The 19,392-nt window shown below is 32.6% G+C and overlaps 1 protein-coding gene across 2 annotated transcripts; it reads right to left on the minus strand.

The window, feature by feature from the left end:
• Positions 1 to 1,676: 1,676 nt before the first annotated feature.
• LOC132717107 (NEDD8-activating enzyme E1 catalytic subunit-like) lies at positions 1,677 to 18,568 on the minus strand. Of its 2 annotated transcripts, none has more exons than XM_060700505.1 (16): positions 18,506 to 18,568; positions 17,610 to 17,712; positions 16,784 to 16,864; positions 16,039 to 16,121; positions 15,619 to 15,699; positions 15,172 to 15,215; positions 14,205 to 14,269; positions 12,375 to 12,530; positions 10,702 to 10,804; positions 9,728 to 9,841; positions 9,010 to 9,063; positions 5,623 to 5,659; positions 4,539 to 4,620; positions 3,890 to 3,990; positions 2,998 to 3,116; positions 1,677 to 2,078 (listed from the first exon to the last, which is right to left on the minus strand). In XM_060700505.1, exons 2-16 carry the CDS (start codon positions 17,703 to 17,705, stop codon positions 1,981 to 1,983), a joined length of 1,314 nt encoding a protein of 437 aa, XP_060556488.1. In that variant the 5' UTR covers positions 17,706 to 17,712; positions 18,506 to 18,568; the 3' UTR covers positions 1,677 to 1,980. The 2 variants fall into 2 exon arrangements, with proteins under 2 accessions (XP_060556488.1, XP_060556497.1); XM_060700514.1 differs by lacking the exon at positions 18,506 to 18,568 and adding an exon at positions 18,434 to 18,458.
• Between the last annotated feature and the right edge of the window lie 824 nt (positions 18,569 to 19,392).

Below are 19,392 nucleotides of genomic sequence, written 5' to 3' on the forward strand. Positions count from 1 at the left end.
GTCTTAACTGATGGACAGTCACGCCCATAAATCTAAAATACATGTTTTTAGTGTGGTAAGGGCTAACGTTTTACTCTTATTAAATGCTAATGGCAATATAATTTGCCTAAGCCACCAAATACAGTGTCAAGCTAGTCTGTATCTATACTCATTACTATGAGCTACTTAAATTCAGCTTTCTTCAACATCGATTTCTTTTAAATAAACGAACAATAAAAAATTTACACCTGACAAGTCTGTTAATGCATTGTACAAATTTAGCATGACAGGATTAAATAACAGTATTAGTAAATGAGAAACTATTCTTAATATTTATTTTGGTTGTTTTTTAAATCACACCAACACTATCTGAGGTAAGGTCATATGGTGACTTTCCAGCTTTACTGGTCCAGGAAGAACCACTGACATAATAAAAAATTCAGGGTTCTCGGGGACGCTTATTTCGGCGTCCCGGTACGCATGTTTATTACAGATGGACGCAAATATTTCAGAGCAAGGATTCCACGTACGCTTAATTTTGCCTGGGGACGCATAAACATTACCGATTGTCTACAACCACAAATACACAAAATGCGTCAGCGCGTGTCAGTCTATAGGTAGGCGGTCCTATGCACATCGACCCGTGAAGCGATTAGCCAATCAGCGATAACGCTTCCGATCATTATCACGCTATTAATAGTGATCAGACTAATGTATACACGCGCTGTACAGTACATGTAATTACCAGATATAACACGCGTGATAATTTTATATCTTTGATCAACAGTTGATTGGAAATTAGCAAATTTTACCGACAAAAGGATAAAATTATCGACTATTTACGCCGCAAGTTTACTGTAAAGATTGTTTTCTCAAATTACAAATGAGTGTAATTTTTTGAATGATTGTCGAATATTTTCGGCATTTTCTGGGCACAATTTTGCTTTAGTTTCATTCCTGCAAAAACTTTATATAAGAGTATTAAGAATTTAATATATTGTGCCGAAATGCCAGGACAACAAACCAAAATACACATACGCTTTTCTTTGATATTTAGATTCTATCCCGAACATCGGCGATTTCACGTTCGCCAGAAACCCTAAAATTTCGCAAAAATTCTCGGTTTCCAAGCCAAACATGCGACTGAATTGTTTCTTTATTATTTAATCAACATTAAATCTTTAAATATCGATCTCCAATTTGCCCCCTTTTGAAGATATTTGCTAAAATAATTGTCGATCGGATGAATCTCTTACACACTGTGTGAAGCTGTACACGATTTTCCTATTCATTCCGCTAAACGCTGCCTATACTGTACTGTATACATTTACGTTTTTTTTCACAAATATAAACTTTTTGTCTTTAGAGTGGACTTATTTAACCAGAATAAAATTTGATTTGGTATAAAAGTGAAAAAAAAAACAAACGATTTCCCTGTGTTGATGCATTATAATGAAATAATTTCATAATTAATATTTCAACAATATTTTAATTCAATATTAACAACAAAACAATAATTATACTATGTATTTCAGAGTTTCTTTTGAATAACTATAAACTTTGGAGTCCCATGAAGATTCAAAATATCAGCAATGCTATTGGGAACATTGAATGACTAATCTGTAAACATTAATTGCGACGCGCTTTTGGACTCCCAACTTTTTAAGGGTTGGGAGTCCATGGACTCCATGTTTTAAAGTCCTAGTGAGAACCCTTCCATTAGCTATAACCTTCCTCACATGTATGAATCGGAAACACAAAGCAGGATTCAAACCCACAGCAGTGTGGGGCAAGTGTTATAAAGTAAATGACCATAAACTCTCAGGCCACCGACACCCCTGTGATCTCACTGAACAGATTATCAATTCCTTTACAAGCATGTTCATATTAAGTAGAATTCAAGGGTTCTTCTCATTCATCAGATTTTGATACTTTCATGATTTATACTGTAGAGATAACGTGACTGCAACTTGCAACAGGTCAGCAATACAATTTTAAGATTTATTCCATATTTGAGCCGAGACTAAGTTTAAACGTTACTGTCATGGGTGTGGTAGGATCAGCTACGTAAAGCTCCTGTCCGTTTACTATACCAAGATCTGAAATCAGAATAAATGGTGAATGTATTGCTGGTGGTATATTTTTAACATATAAGCTTAAGCAAAAGCAAAATCCAAGTTAAATAGCAATTTTCTTGATAAAAACTTAAGTTATCTCTGTTAAACATGTGATACAAATAAAATAGTATTCTTTCCTATGTTAACAAAGTTGAAGCTGTTGAGAACATTATCTTGCAATGGTTAATTATTAATCTAAACAGTTTCAATTTTGCCATTTTGGGCATTTTTATGAGTTTCTGTATTTCATCACATACAGGATTTCAAGCTGCATGCCACCAGATGAGCAAAAATATTTCAAGAAAATCAAACTTGAGGAAAATTTACTAAGATTTTAAGAAAGGTAAAAAGATTCAAGTAAGTGTGATAGAAGGCTGATTTTGCAGCATTGATCATTGTATTTGTACTGTTTAACTAATGCAGTATGGGCTACTTTTTACCTCTTGTAATTTACATGGATTGAAAGTGCCGACTGCAATGTGTGAATTACTTTCAGTTTCTTTGTTCGCCTCTCAATTTTACTTTTAAATTTCATGAAAATTAACATGAATCTGGAGACGTGCTGTTTTAAGCAAAGAAGACAAACTGAATGAAAAATACAATATTACATGTGGGCAGGAAAAAATTATTTGTAATAACTACTAAATTCATAAACATTTTCAAAAACTGTATCAGCAAGGAATGGGAATTAAGACCAAAGATTATAATAATGAAGAGACTACACTATGTACAAAATTTGTAAAATATATATGTGCATTAATACTGGCACGGGAGTAGATTCACCTGATTTCCTATATGACAGCCTCTAGCAGGATTTGAACCCACTATGCTATCTTTACAAAGGCTCAGTCATTACATGTTCTCAGTCCACTTTATGAGCCAAGCCAAATGTTTAACTCACCTCCAAGAGTTTTCTTTAAGTTTTCCCTTGTTTTTTCTTCAATAGATTTAACTGTTGGCATATATAATGTTTTGTTCTTCCCGCCCACATTTGCTGTCAATCCTGGGGATTTCATCTGACTGAAAATTTAGCAAGTCATGTTACTTGTTTATAGGTCAAAAGACTTTTTCACTATATTAGAATATGCAATATTGATCATTAATTTATTTAATTTGAACAGAAGTGTAATATTTTACAAACTTAAACCCATCTATTCACTTTTAAGTGTATGCCTCAGTACCCTACAAAATGTATTGCCATGAGTTTAATAAGGAAATATTAAATTCATCATCTTGTAATGTTTTAATACATGTACTACAGTAAATCTGCTACCAGAACACTCAGGGTTTTCACTTTTATCTGAGGCACACAACCACTGATTTGACCAAGGGTCAAGGGGGATATTTAAATCTACAAGCTGAAAATACAACCGATTTAAACAGCATTTCTACCGATGAAATGGATTACCAATCTGGCAATAATGAAAACCCTGACACTAAGGCCAGACTATATTGCCTATATACTTCTGGCACAGCAAAACTGTTATCGGTGCTAGCAATATTCCACTGTACCCCTGCCAAGTTACTGCCAACACCTCCTGTAGAAAGGGTTGGAAATAAGGGAAATAAGCAGGAGAGGATGTAATAGTTTTGTTTTGGCACTAAAATGGCCTGAGAAATATCAAATCTCACATTGTAGAAATATCAAATCTCGCATTGTGAGGGAGCTTGTATTAGTGAGGACTTGAATGTCCTCACAATGTAGGTCCTTTATGAGGCCAAGTCCCCATTATTACCCAGCAGTGTGACGAGGGCAGTGCGAGGTTACAAGTGACTGTACATAAATAGCTTACTATTCTGCGCTCTCTTGTAGGAAAGATATTATATCTTGTAGTTTGTCAGACTCTGAGAAGGTAAGTGATTTTGGTATCTTACTACATGCCATACAATCATCCTGGTATAAAAAATTAAAAATATACATCATCATTCATAAATCATAAAATAAGAAACTAGTGCACATATATCAGAAATTTTGACACCTTAGTGCAATAACATGTTAACTCATATTAAATTTGATATGAGTTGGTCTGTTACTGTACTAAGGTGATGATATACATGATTACAGACTTAGCATAGCCTTAACTTTAGAAATTCAAAACTGTAATACAATGTACATTTTAAAGTAAATATTTAACACAAAACTCTTTTTCAGTGATTGACATAAAAAAAAGAGCAAAATAATAATTAATATTCCACTGGTTAAACAAAAATCATTGAAAATTTCAGCTAGATTTAGTGACTTTATTTTTTTTTAAGTTCACCATGTGCTGTTATTTCATTACAAATTCCATTCAAAAACATACAATAAAAGTCCCCATAGCATCAATGAAGATTCATAGTGTTAATGAGTTTTAAAAAGATAAAGTTTTATCATTCCTAAGTCGTAGCGCGCAGGTTATAAAAAAGTTGGACAGAAACTTATTTATCTTGGATAATTCATACCTTTCTTTCAGCTTCAAATGTGTAAGTATAAATTCCTTCTGTGTCGTTGAAATTCATGTAATTGTTTAATGGCATGCAGCAGCTGCAAAATTTATATTATACATAAGATACACTTGATTTATAAACAACTCTTCTTGTTTCAAAGGATGTTTATTCACCCACAGGTAGGTGTGTCAACAATCAGATCTTGAGTTGAACATTATATATCAGAACCTCAAAAATATTACTATTTATGACCTTGGACCCAAACTTGAGTCTTATAACAGGCTGCCAGTGTAATGTAAATATCAAGAGGACATTTTTTTGTTTGAGTGAAATATGGAATATATTTTCATGAAATATGATAAAATGCCACATATTTTCACTAGCCTTAAAATAAATATGAGTTTTGACTCCACCCACTTTCATATTTATATTTCATATTTATTTTTAAAAAACATGAAATATATTTGACTGATATTGCACATATTTCATGGGTAAAATTAAATAAATTTTAATATTTCTCAAATAAAATTTAAACAATTAATTGCCCTGAAGCTTTTTTTTAGATAGTCGATACCTTGTCATATTTAACAGCATCTAATGAAATACAATGATATTTTAGTTTATAGTTTTTATACTAAAGCTATAAGCTTATAGAAACATTCCCGCATCTGTTCCTGGGACCAACCAGTACTAAGCAATGAGTGTAAAGTTTCTTGCTCATGGAAACAACAGCTTGCCCCTGACAAGGTTTGAACCCACACGACCAGCAAGCCTTAGACCACAAGTCTGGCATGAAAGTCACTCAGTCACCCTACCACTTCAATATTTTAGCAATATGGAAAGTTGAAATGTTTTAATTCTATAGAAAATGGTTACCCCTAAGATTGCATAAAACAGCAGAATTAAATATGTTGAATGCATAGTTTAATACACTTTATCAGTACTGTAATTATTTTTATCAAAGTATCTCACAAATGGAATTCTTTACATCTCCAGATTAAATCCTTTTTTGCAAGATCTAAATTATGTAATATAACATACATTAATAGATCTGATTGGACAATAATGCTTATGTAGGTCATACATTCAACTAAATTACCTTGTTGCTATTTTGAAAACTTCTGTTGCACAAGCAGCTGAAATAATAAACAAACATGGTTAACACTGTAGATTTTTGTTTGTTTGTTTTGGGTTTAACATCACACAGACTCAGGTGCCCTTTTGTACATTATTTAAGGCATGAACAGGCACCCAAGTGGAACCACTGACAGTCTTACTAAGCTAGCTAAGCTGTCAAGGAAGACTTCAGGCGCTCCTTATGTGCAATATTATATATATAATATTTTAGACACAAGCAGTCACCTGAATAGAACCACCAACTTTCCATAAGCTTGCTAGATAGCATCATCACATAGAAGAATCAGACTTCCTGCATATGGACAATTTATATTTATATACATTTGTACATGTATATAGTATACTGTATGTGTATTTAAATTCGCGGAAGCAAATTTTCGCGGAAAGGTCTACTTTGGGGGTCTATACAAATATTCGCGCTATTTTGAATTCGCGGAGGTGACTGTCGAAAATCATAAATTCGCGTAGACCACTCAGATTAAAAAAAGGAAAATTACTGTAATCATCGTGGGAGTTTACAGTTATTTTCAATACCAGGTGTCAAACAATACGCTATTGTACAGAAAAAATACATTGTCTAGCGGACAGATTATAGCAAACAAAAGAATGCCCGTTAACGTACATAATTTTTCACAGTTTGCGTCATAAACGTCTTGACATGTGATCAGATCATGTTTTGGTTTTTCTGAACAAACTATTAAAAAACAACACAAACATAAACGATTTTAAATGATGATGACTTGGAAAACAAAACACAATTACTCTGTAAATATTTAAATAAAAAGTGTGAAAGCATATCACACGCTGATATACATTGTTCTATAGAAGCGCGAAAATATGATTATTAAGAAATTATTGGTGTAGAAATATTCGCGCTAAACATGAATTCGAGGATCTAATGTCACCGCGGAAATCGCGAAAATTTGAAGCCCGCGAATATTTCTACACATACAGTATCATATAAAATTAACCAGGTACCTAACTTTATCTCATCATGAAAAGTTTTAATTTAAATACACAGAGACTCAAAGTCAATTGAATCTTGCAGAAATAACAAGCAGTTATCATAGTATTGCAAGCAATCCATAAGTCCCCTACCGGATAGAACCCCATCAGCATTCTGAAGGGCCATTGGCCATTCACTAATGTGTAAATTTTTCTCTATTTTAAGTAAATTTGTTGGAAATGTTCTTTAAAAGTGATCACAGGAAAAAGTTTTTATGAACAGACAGACAGACGGACTGAAGGACACTCTAAAGTTAATATTTGAAACATCCCTGTTACCAAAATATAACATTTTAAAAAGCAAAATTCTTAAAGAGGAGATAACTCTGGAATTTAAGATGCAATTTCATAAAAAGTTTCAGCTCTTTTTGACTAATCACAAATATTGTTATATTTGCCATGTTTTAAGCCTATTTGTTGCCAAGGCAACCAATATTTTTCAAAATAGGAAGAACAGATAAGACATGCATAATCTCAAGACTGCCATCTACCCACATGTCAAGTTTCATAAAAATATTTCAAAATAGGAAGAACAGATAAGACATGCATAATCTCAAGACTGCCATCTACCCACATGTCAAGTTTCATAAAAATATTTCAAAATAGGAAGAACAGATAAGACATGCATAATCTCAAGACTGCCATCTACCCACATGTCAAGTTTCATAAAAATATTTCAAAATAGGAAGAACAGATAAGACATGCATAATCTCAAGACTGCCATCTACCCACATGTCAAGTTTCATAAAAATATTTCCAGTACTTTTTGAGTTATCACTGGATTCAGTTTATGTGTAAAATTTACCATATTTTCAGTCTATGTGTTGCCATAGCAGACAGAATTTTCAACATAGGAAGAAAAGAAAAAGATGTGTATAATCTCCAGACTGCCATCTACACATATTACAAGTTTCATAAAAATATTTCTATTACTTTTTGCGTTAACACTGGATCCAGTTTATGTGTAAAAATTGCCATATTTTCAGTCTATTTGTTGCTATAGCAACCAGAATTTTCAACATAGGAAGAAAAGAAAAAGACGTGCATAATCTCCATACTACCATCTATCCATATATCAAGTTTCATAAAAATATTTCCAGTACTTTTTGCGTTATCACTGGATCCAGTTTATGTGTAAAATTTGCCATATTTTCAGCCTATTTGTTGCCATAGCAACCAGAATTTTCAACATAGGAAGAAAAGAAAAAGACGTGCATAATCTCCATACTGCCATCTATCCATATATCAAGTTTCATAAAAATATTTTCAGTACTTTTCAAGTTATCGCGGGATCCAGTTTTGTGGACGGACGGACTGACGGACGGACAGACGGACGGACGAGGGTAAACCTAAAGTCCCCTCCGGTAAACCGGTAGGGGACTAATAAGTTTGTCTATATCACAGTAATGTGTTAAGTTTCCATGCTTAGTAAGGAAATTATGTTTATACAACCTTGTCATATTATTACGATGTGGGATTTTAAAGTAAATCCTATAAGGAATGAAGAAGTTGGAGTGAAAATACCAGTTTCTCGAAAAAAATCTAAGTTCAAGGGGGACATAATTCTGGAAATAGTCTTGCTAGAGTATTTAACCTTCTCAAAAATGTCGAGTGATAATAAGAAACATATATATGAAGTTTGAAGTAGATACATTAGGAAATAAAGAAGTTATTTAAAAAAGACAACATTTTTTCCCCTAAAAAATCTAAGTTCAAGGGAGGTAATACTGATATTTTTTGTGCTAGAGTTATAAACCTTGTCACATATGATGTGGTTGATGACCAGAAACTTATATTTAAAGTTTGAAGTAAACACCTTAAGAAATAAAGAACATATAGTGAAAAAGCTGAAAAATTTAAATCAGAAATCTTGAAATTCAGGCTATTTGTTGCCATAGCAACCAGAATTTTCAACATAGGAAGAAAAGAAAAAGATGTGCATAATCTCCAGACTGCCATCTACCCATATTTCAAGTTTCATAAAAATATTTTCAGTACTTTTTGAGTTATCACTGGATCCAGTTTATGTGTTAAATTTGCCATATTTTCAGACTATTTGTTTCCATAGCAACCAGAATTTTCAACATAGGAAGAAAAAAAAAGACGTGCATAATCTCCATACTGCCATCTATCCATATATCAAGTTTCATAAAAATATTTTCAGTACTTTTTGCGTTATCGCGGGATCCAGTTTTGTGGACGGACGGACTGACGGACTGACAGACAGACGGACAGGCAGACAGACGGACGGAGGGTAAACCTAAAGTCCCCTCCGGTTAAACCGGTAGGGGACTAATAACTTATTAAAATACGGTTTAAAATATTTAAGGGATCTACCACTTACCTGCAATGACAGCATTAGTTGATGCTACTGCTGGTATAATTCTCTTTACAACACCTGAATATATTTATGACAAAATTGTTCTTATTTTTTCAACACTTAAGTACAAAGATTTCAACACATTATAGTTATCAATCATGCTCTTCAAGTAAGTGCTCAAATAACTTTATTATAGCAGAATAATAGACTATTTACATGTACTTAAGTTGTACAACTATGCTGATAATAATAACACCACTTTAAACCCTTAACCCACTGGAGGCAAAAGAATATCAGCCTTTGCCAGCAGTATAGAGCTAGACAATCCTGCATATCTTTACAGTCTGACCGAGCTCTATACTGGTGTTAGCTAAAATTTTAAATTTTGATATTGAAATCTCTGTCTAAAACTCCAATCAGACTGATCCATATTAATTCAAAGTTTGGCAGTTACCATACACAAATTCAGCAGGATAAGGGCGTTATGATAAAAGCATCAAAATACACTATTAAAAATTTCTTAACCTGCACAATCACATTGTTTTCATCTACTCTTATTGTCATATACAATGAAATGTATATACATGTAGTGCCGACAGTTTAAGCAAAAACGTGCCTCCACTTTTAAACAAACATGAACAATATCAAAACATAATATATATCTACTTCCATGCCACATATTTTAAGCATTAAAATATCAAATTAAGATATCAAATGAAAGAAATAAATGTAAATATTTTACCTTGAGTAAGTCTGTATGTAATACCAGTAATATTAAACTCATTTGCTCTTTCTACAGATTTTTCCATGATCCATTTTATATGTTTTGGGTCATCTCCGTCTATAGCCACCCCCTCTGATAATGATCAAAATTAAATTGATATTACTTTATCACAGGGTGTATACGCAACTTATATCAAGTTTGATGTAGGATTGCAAAGTATCACATCTGCTCTGGCTAAATTACCCATCAAACTTGTTCACAAAACTAATCATTCAATATCTTTATATACATACTTTTTTGCTTTTATTTTAAATTACACTGACACTGTAAAGGTCATTTGACGACCTTCCAGCTTTATTGGTGAGGGAAAACCTAAGGTGCAGGGCCATGCCTCATTTCAAGCACAAGATGGAAGACCAAATTTCTGTAAGCTAGCGGAGTACTTAGTTTCCTCATATGAAAGAATCAAAATGCTTTGGCGGGATTGGAACCCACAGCAGAGAGAAGCGAGTTATTACCCACTTGGCCGCAGAGGCCTCTAATATTTCAATGATTACATTAAAATGGTATTTACTATCATTCCTTATTTAACAACCTGTATTTCAAACTAAGTGACTTGATCACAAGTCAAAAGTTAAGTACAGTATATGAATACACAAGTGAAAAAGTTGAGTACAGTATATGAATAGTAAATGATACAAATTTGCACATAAATGGTGTTACTAAAAGTTCTTCATCTAAAAGAATTAACATGAATACTAAACTATGAATTTTTTTTTAAAATAAGCCCCTTTTCTAGGACTTACTGTCAAATATATGAATCACATACATGACATAATATTATTATCTAGTTTGTCTTTTTTCAAAAAAATATAGTTTATACATTTTAACAAACACTACATATATAGTATCTATATAAATAATTTCAAACTAAAATATGAAAAAGTTACAGTGACACAATATCTCCCCTAATTACTTTTTTTTCAGCTTACCTCCAAATGGTTCTTCCTTTGGCCACAGTAATATTCTAACATATTCTATACAATGTTCAGGTAATCTTGGGGTGTGGGCTATAGTACATAGTGGGAAATTAACCTGGAAGAACAAATGAAGTAAAATCGTATACAATTAGATAACATCATCTTTAAATTAGTGGGTAAGATTATTTCAAGAGCCAGTTGTTCTACTATAAACTGGTTCAGGGATGGTCTATTTTGTTAAATTCAGATAATTTCATTGTTTTCTTTTTCAGCATAATGTCTAAAATGACTTAAATAGTTTAAACAAAATTGTTTTAGTTTGTATTTTTTGTTATAAGCATATTGAAATGCTCTCAAATCCTTCCTGTGGCTGGGTGGTTAACACATCAGACTAGTTATCCTAGGATTGCTGACAGTGTGGGTTTAAACCCCGTGATTGGCAAGCCATTGTTTCCATGAGCAAGGAACTTTACAATTCATTGCTGAGTACTGGTTTGTTCCAGGAACAGATTTGAGAGTGTTTCAATAAGCTTATAGCTTCCAACACAATCAACTAAGATAAATTTTATCAACTACATTTAAATCCTTACTGGAACCAACTAGTACTATGCAACGAGGGTAAAATTTCTTGCTCAAGGAAACGGCTTGCCTCTAATGGGGTTTGAACCCATATGACCAGCAATCCTTAAATTATTTGGCTGACATATAAATCACTTAGTTAAGCCGCCATGCCAAAAACTAATATACTTGTAAATTATTTGGACCTTGTTAAACATATTTTAGAGTTCTCTCATTTAATACATGTACCTAGAAAAAACTACACTGACCAAAACCATAACTGATCAGAACTGAATTTATAATTAATTAATTTCGATACTTGTTACTCAAAAATATCTTAACATCTTACTTCCTAAATATAGTATCAAGGGAGCATACCCCATCAGCCTTATTGATATTTAAGGGGAAGGCAGAAAATATTTTCATAATATGTTATTTCATGTTCTTTCATACTTGTTTTTCAAGGTCAAGTAACAACTTAACACTTTAAATGGTGCTAGAAGAGTATTGCTAATCCATGCTTTAATCCATTTACAGGCTTTATTCCATTTACAGTACATGGTCCAAGAAGAACCACTGATATTCTTCGTGTTTACAAGACAAGTTTTCTCACATAAAATAATACATTTTTTTTGTTGGGTTTAAAATTGCACCAAAACAGTATAGGTTATATGGCGACTTTCCAGCTTCAGTAATTGAGGAAGACCTCACATCCCCTTCTGTGCATTACATGCACAAATAGGCACCAGAGAAGAACCACCGACATTCCATAAGCTAGCTGGATAGCTTTCTCACATGCAAGAATCCAAAGGTGCTTGCGCGGCTCGAAAATAATACATTATTCCTAGCTGCATTCAAACAGATAGCATTGGCAAACATATGATACTAAGCCAGCAGACCTGACTATTCAACCATACAAGCTTAGTTTAAACTGGATATAATACTTTTTCATATCATAAAGTTATGAAAATCAAAAATTCATTGACGGTTTTACATGACGGACATATGCATATCATAAATTAAATTCTTGTCAAGCATTATATTACAGGTCCAGACTAACTTCTTATGATCAAGATTACACTTTTGATATTGCATAGTTGAAATAAAGCATTGTGCAAGCACATTACCTGAGGTGGATATAAATCAAGCGTACATTCTACACAAGCTGTCATTCCTGGCAGTATTACACGTGCGTTGCCTTTAAATCCCTCTGTACCTCCGTCAACCATCGGTATAAGACTCTCTTGTTGAAGTTCTCCATCTTCATACTGTAACATGCTTACCTGGAAAATAAATAAGATCCCAATACTGTAACATGCTTACCTGGAAAATAAATAAGATCCCAATACTGTAACATGCTTACCTGGAAAACAAATAACATCCCCATATTGTAACATGCTTACCTGGAAAACAAATAACATCCCCATATTGTAACATGCTTACCTGGAAAATAAATAACATCTTCATACTGTAACATGCTTACCTGGAAAATAAATAAGATCCCAATACTGTAACATGCTTACCTGGAAAACAAATAACATCCCCATATTGTAACATGCTTACCTGGAAAACAAATAACATCCCCATATTGTAACATGCTTACCTGGAAAACAAATAACATCCCCATATTGTAACATGCTTACCTGGAAAACAAATAACATCCCCATATTGTAACATGCTTACCTGGAAAATAAATAAGATCCCAATACTGTAACATGCTTACCTGGAAAACAAATAACATCCCCATATTGTAACATGCTTACCTGGAAAATAAATAACATCCCCATATTATAACATGCTTACCTGGAAAACAAATAACATCCCCATACTGTAACATGCTTACCTGGAAAACAAATAACATCCCCATATTGTAACATGCTTACCTGGAAAACAAATAACATCCCCATATTGTAACATGCTTACCTGGAAAACAAATAACATCCCCATATTGTAACATGCTTACCTGGAAAATAAATAACATCCCCATATTGTAACATGCTTACCTGGAAAATAAATAACATCCCCATACTGTAACATGCTTACCTGGTAAACAAATAACATCCCCATACTGTAACATGCTTACCTGGAAAACAAATAACATCCCCATAGTGTAACATGCTTACCTGGAAAACAAATAACATCCCCATATTGTTACATGCTTACCTGGAAAACAAATAACATCCCCATATTATAACATGCTTACCTGGAAAATAAATAACATCCCCATACTGTAACATGCTTACCTGGTAAACAAATAACTTCCCCATACTGTATAAAAACTTCCCTTCTGAACAAATAATATCAACATACTGTCAAAAGCTTACCTTGTGAACAAATAACTTCCCCATACTGTATAAAGCTTACCTTGTGAACAAATAACTTCCCCATAATGTAAAATGCTTACCTTGTAAACAAATAACACCCCATACTGTATAAAGGTTACCTCATGAACAAATAGCATCCCCATACTGTAACATGCTTACCTTGTTAACAAATAACATCCCCATACTGTAAAAAGCTTACCTTGTGAACTGTAACATGCTTACCTTGTAACATGCTTACCTTCTATACAGAAATATCCTCATACTTTTATATGCTTACCTTTTTAACAAAACAATATCTGCATTACACATAAAAACAATCATATTTTTTCTTAAGGAAAACAAACTGGTTTACTTATAACTTATAGTGATTTCCCTTTACCTGTTGGAATCGAAAGTTATCAGCCTTTGCCACCAGTATAGAGCCAGGCGATTGTACACATTCGTGCAGTCTGGCCAGACTCCATACAGTTGGCTAACTAAATTTAATTTTTCATCATGATATCCCTACATTGATAATGCAAAATTCCAAAAACAGAAGGTGGTCAAGTCCATTTAAAAAATTCAGTAGGTTAAGAGTTAATATATTAAGTCGGCATGATATAATAACTCATGTAGGTTCCTATATATACATACCAACATTCCATTGATCCATCTTCTGGCTACAATAGAATCTAAACCACACACAACTATATGAAAACCTGAAATTAGAAATTGTACTCGTAAGAAACTTAAAGCTGCATACCTCCAAATGAGTCAAACTATTTCAATAAAATCAAATTTGAGAAATATGTACTAAGATTTTAGGAAAATAAATTAAATGATTCCAGATTCAAGTAATATTTTACATGTTATGTGCAATTAATGAATGATTTTTTTTCAGTATTTACAACTATATTTCTCCTGCGTTACTAACACAGTAATGACTATTTATGCATATTTTTACAATTTTTTGGTAATTTACTTGGGTTGTAAAAAACATTGATAATTTGTAAATTGCTTCTTTTTGATTATTTTACAATATCATACATTCAAATACAGTTTCAAAATTTTCATGAAAATTAGCATGTACATGTAATTATCTGGAGGCGTGCTGCTTTAAATTCCTTGTCCTTGTATTAATTTTGAAAATATATAATTTATCCTTTTTTATAATAGATTATAATAAGGCATGTAACTTTGAATGTATACTTTATACTCAATATTTATACCACACGGTATGCCTTTTCTAAAACTTATTCTAAAACTTATTGCAAAAAAAAAGAGCTTAATCAATCACATCTATCATTTTTTTAGAATGATACATTTCAATTATCTTACTATTCCGCAAAACTGAATCTATATGTATTGCTTTAGTAGGTTTAAAGTCAGATTGGCACTATTATTCTACTATCATAGGTGGAAAATCCCAAGTGCTTCTTCATGCATTATTAAAGGTACAAAACGGCATTCACCAACTTTCCTAAACCAAGCTTCATTACATGAAAGATCAATGTTTCTAAAGGAAGTGGTCTGTTAAACCACACAGTCAGAGAAAACAGGACAAACAAGAATGTTCAAATAATAATATTCAAACATTTAAATCAATAAAACAACAACTCACCTCTGTAGAATGACTCATCATAATCTTGTATTTTGGCATAATGACTGATACACCAAGTCAAGGAGTTATAACTTAAACAACATTTATACCAATATAACCAAGCTACATGTAAATGATAGAATAAGTCATTACTAGGCGAGATGAAAGATGTTTTAATTTTTCATTGTCTGAATCAATTCAACTAAGCAGTCTATATTCACTTTCTTGGTGTTCATTCCTCTCAAGGAGTATCTCATTTTCAGAATTTCCATTAAATTGGTTTTGTTAGACTGTGAAGCCATAGTCCACAATATACAAATCAGAACATGGTCATGCTATCTGCTTTGCCAACCCATGTACACAAATATTTATCATTACATTTCATCTTAAGGGCAAGTTTCCAAAATTAAATATAATGGGGGGGGGGGGGGGTGGAGAAAATACAATAATTAAAAAGAAAATGGATACGGTGTGACGTTTGCCCCTGGTATTCGTGTATTGATAAAATCTGCTGCAACTTCAGCTTTTGGTCTTCCTACGTCCTTCGCTCTAAAATATATACAATTGTATATAATAGAAAATAAACTCTTTAGCTTACATAATACACAACAATCGTAAATAAAATTTAAAAGTTTTATCAAGATTGCAAGAATATTGCAAGAATAAACATGGAATTATCCAAACATAACTTGTTTTACAGTCATAGTATTTCAATTAATCAGTTTGCCATGCAGTTGCTATTAACATAAACAATATATTCATGCATTTATTATTATTTTATCTTTAAAACAAGCTGTCAACAGAAACAATGCTCAAGTTTAATATATTTATTTACAAACCTAGCCATCATATCACTGTCTATGACCATTAATGTTATAACATATTTACCTAAATAAGAACTGCCTATTCAGATTAGATACATCAATTGTGTCCATGTCAATGATGTCTATATTCTTGAAACCAAGTAAAGCCTGAAATAATACAAACTTCATATAAAATACACCAAACTTGATCTATAAGTCACCATACTTACTATGATAGTATGTCTCTAATTGCCTGCATTTTGGTTTCCAAATTTCATATATAGACAAGCCATTCTTGCTTCAAACAATGACCTTTTTCCATCTTTCTGCTAATATTTTGGCTTCTCTTCTGTCCAATCACAGTGCAAAACTATATTATGATTTATCTTAGCCATCAACATTGCCAAAGACAACTTTTTAATTGCTACTGGCTGGACTATATTAGCATCATTGTACTATGATTATTTTATTACCATAAATAAACAGAGAATTGAATGACTTTTTCTAAAAAAGTTAGAGCAATAACAGGTGCTGTCCATAAGACAGCACACTCTACTTTTCTCAGTACTTGACAGTAAGAAAAGGGGCTTGACTCTGTAAATATCTAACTAGAGTTATTGGTCCTGTATCCATTATGTTAGATAATTACAGAGAACAAGTGTGTGAAGTTTAAACCTATTCTCATTGGTAGTTTTGAAGATACTCACTTGCATGCGAAAACTTAACCTTAGTGTGACATCGAACAGATGAGCTAAAAACAGACAATCGACACTTTATTTTTTTTTTAAATAATGATAATTTTTTTTCAAATTATTAAAACATAAACATACCAGATCTTTTAGAAGTTCACATCCAAGACCTCCTGCTCCTATGATAAGTAATTTGCATGTTTCTTGTAAGAAACCAAGAGTCTGAAAGTCAATAAAATTTCTATCACAGCTTCTACAATGGTTAACCTAACAATCTGTCAAAATTAATGCAAACATATTTTTGACAAGTCAATCATTTGCATTTTCTCAAGTCAAAATTTTGAATAATGTAAGTTTGATCAGGCAAAACTTGGCCCATTCTACGGAGACAGTCAATTCTTGGCTAAATACACATAAAACTAGAGCTGTCATTGATTAAGCGTACAGCAAATCAACGATATATCAATATCGTTGACGACAAACGACAAATATCGATGATATACCGATATATCGATAATTACTGAACTAACTTTCTGTAATCTTTTATTATACCTGTTCAAATGCTTTCAGTAAAAAATATGTTCTTTTCATACATATGTCTTGTTTATAAATGCCCTTTGCAAGAATTCAGCTGACCAGTTTCTGTCATCACCGCTATAAAATATACTTCTGCATATATTTTAGGTGAATTTTCATAATATCTAGACATTCAATTATTAAGTCAAAATGAATATTGATCGACAGAAAAATATTATTGATACATTGATATCATTCCTATCGATGACGGTATTAAGTGGGACAGGACACATCACTAAACCATTCTTTTCTATTCTAATCTACAGTGCCCAGATTATGAGGTAGAAAGAAGATCAATAGTAGGCTGATTTCCGCTCCTGCATGAGGAATATCAACACATTAATTAAAGAATTAATATAACTGTTTTCAAAATAGAAAAAATATTGCTCACTTCAGTGCTTGGCTCAAAGTCAGGGTGAGCAAAAGGTCCTGTTCTTTCAAGAAATTTCTGTACATGACACCAGCGTCCTTGCCAATCAGAGCTCATGATTCACCTGAAAAGAAAATATATGAAGTAATTATTACATTGTCTTGTTATTACCTTTAATGATACACTACTCAAAATTTGCTAAGGATCACTTTTTCTACAGCGCGTTACTTTTGTGTATTTGTAATAAATGCAAAAATTGATTAGAAAGAATTAAATATAATTAGTTAGGAATTGATTTTTATGAAAATAATGACAATGGAAGTGTTCCTTGACTTGTGCCTGTTAGTGTGCTGGACGAAAATCAACATTCTACTTCTAGAGATAACATAGTGGAGTAAAAAAATCTTGCAAATCAGGAAATGGTTGGCTTAGGGTGTTTAATACCAAGTATGGTGTCCGTGGGCATTATTTAAGGCCTGGCGTCGCCCACGCATGCTGCTGATGGGCCTGCAGACATTTTGATGAGGAATCTGGTCCCTATAAATCTTTATCTATATAATTATCTTCCATTAATGATATTATCCTTTATACAAAGATTTCTTTTCAAAATTGTCAAAGGAAATTTGTATGAACTAAAAATTTAATGCATAACTTGAAATCCAAACGTTTAGAATAGCAGAACTGGTGATCTACATGCAGGTATCTTCACGACAACGTTGGGTCGAAATATTTTGAGGGCAAATAAACAAAAAGTGAAAGAGAAAAAAATAATAACTATTTATTTCATAGAAACCAAAAGATTTTTTTTCGTACGTCAAAATTATATGACAGTTTCAAAACATTACCCTTAGCGCCTTTTACCAGTTCTGTTAAAAGATATTCAATAAAAAGAAGTAATTGTCAGATTGTGAAATTACCGGAATTAATGGCACGGTCTAAATCGCGAACGCAATTCACGGTTTTGTACTCATCAGGGGAAGTAATTGCTACGGGGAGTTTTGATATATTTTTTTTAATTCAATCAAAGCCGTGGCCTTACATAAATTTCACCTCGAATAAACATAACATAAAAATAAAGTTTCCTTTTAAAAGGAAAGGCTTGCACAGTTGTGCCTTCATCCCAACATATTTATTTGTTTTTATTTTTGTAAAAACGAATATTTTTGTCAAAACAATTTGAAATCTATTCTCTATTGTATAAAACTAATAAAGAAAATAATCAATCGTAAAAATACTAACGTGAAGATCTATCATACTGAAAGGAAACAAGTGTGCACATTTCATTTAATTAATAAGCATGTTCCCAGATACGATGCGCTCATTGCGCTATCTATAAATCATCACGTGGTAAGGTTAATGATATGCATGGGCTATTTTTAGATTACCTCACCAAGTTCAGTAGATCTAAATATAACTCGATCATGCACTGTGTGATTTGGACCACCTTTTGAAGACGGAATACTACTACAGTCAACATCCTCTATTGTGTAAAACTAATACAGACAAGAAACAATTATAAAAGAAACTAACTTTTGCGTCTTGAAAAAGAATTGAAACGGAACAATTTCGTTTATAATTTATTACGGTTTAAATCAATAAATCAAGTAAAAATACGAATCCTATTTATATAAACAAACTGGGATTACCGAAGTAACTAAAATAGCTTAGATTTCCGTAATATTACTTCGTCTGATTCCGCAGTATGACAGAATCGCCCGAATTGTCACGATTGCAATCGGAAGTACATCGGCTATTATCATTAATCCGAAGAGTGACGGAAAAGGCCGAAAAGTTGCGATTGGCA

Source organism: Ruditapes philippinarum, unplaced genomic scaffold (genome assembly GCF_026571515.1).
Source record: "Ruditapes philippinarum isolate M1 unplaced genomic scaffold, ASM2657151v2 ctg4496_1_1_1_1, whole genome shotgun sequence".
Taxonomy (NCBI): Eukaryota; Metazoa; Mollusca; class Bivalvia; order Venerida; family Veneridae; genus Ruditapes; species Ruditapes philippinarum.

Bases quoted from the DNA above. Each gene is read 5' to 3' on its own strand.
- LOC132717107 (XM_060700505.1), bottom strand. From the start codon at position 17,705: ATGAGCTCTGATTGGCAAGGACGCTGGTGTCATGTACAGAAATTTCTT. The intron at 12,531-14,204 runs GTATGTATATAT...TTTATTTTCCAG, and splicing joins GATGGATCAATGGAATGTTG to GTAAGCATGTTACAGTATGA. The intron at 3,991-4,538 runs GTATGAATTATC...TTTTTATACCAG, and splicing joins CATTTGAAGCTGAAAGAAAG to GATGATTGTATGGCATGTAG.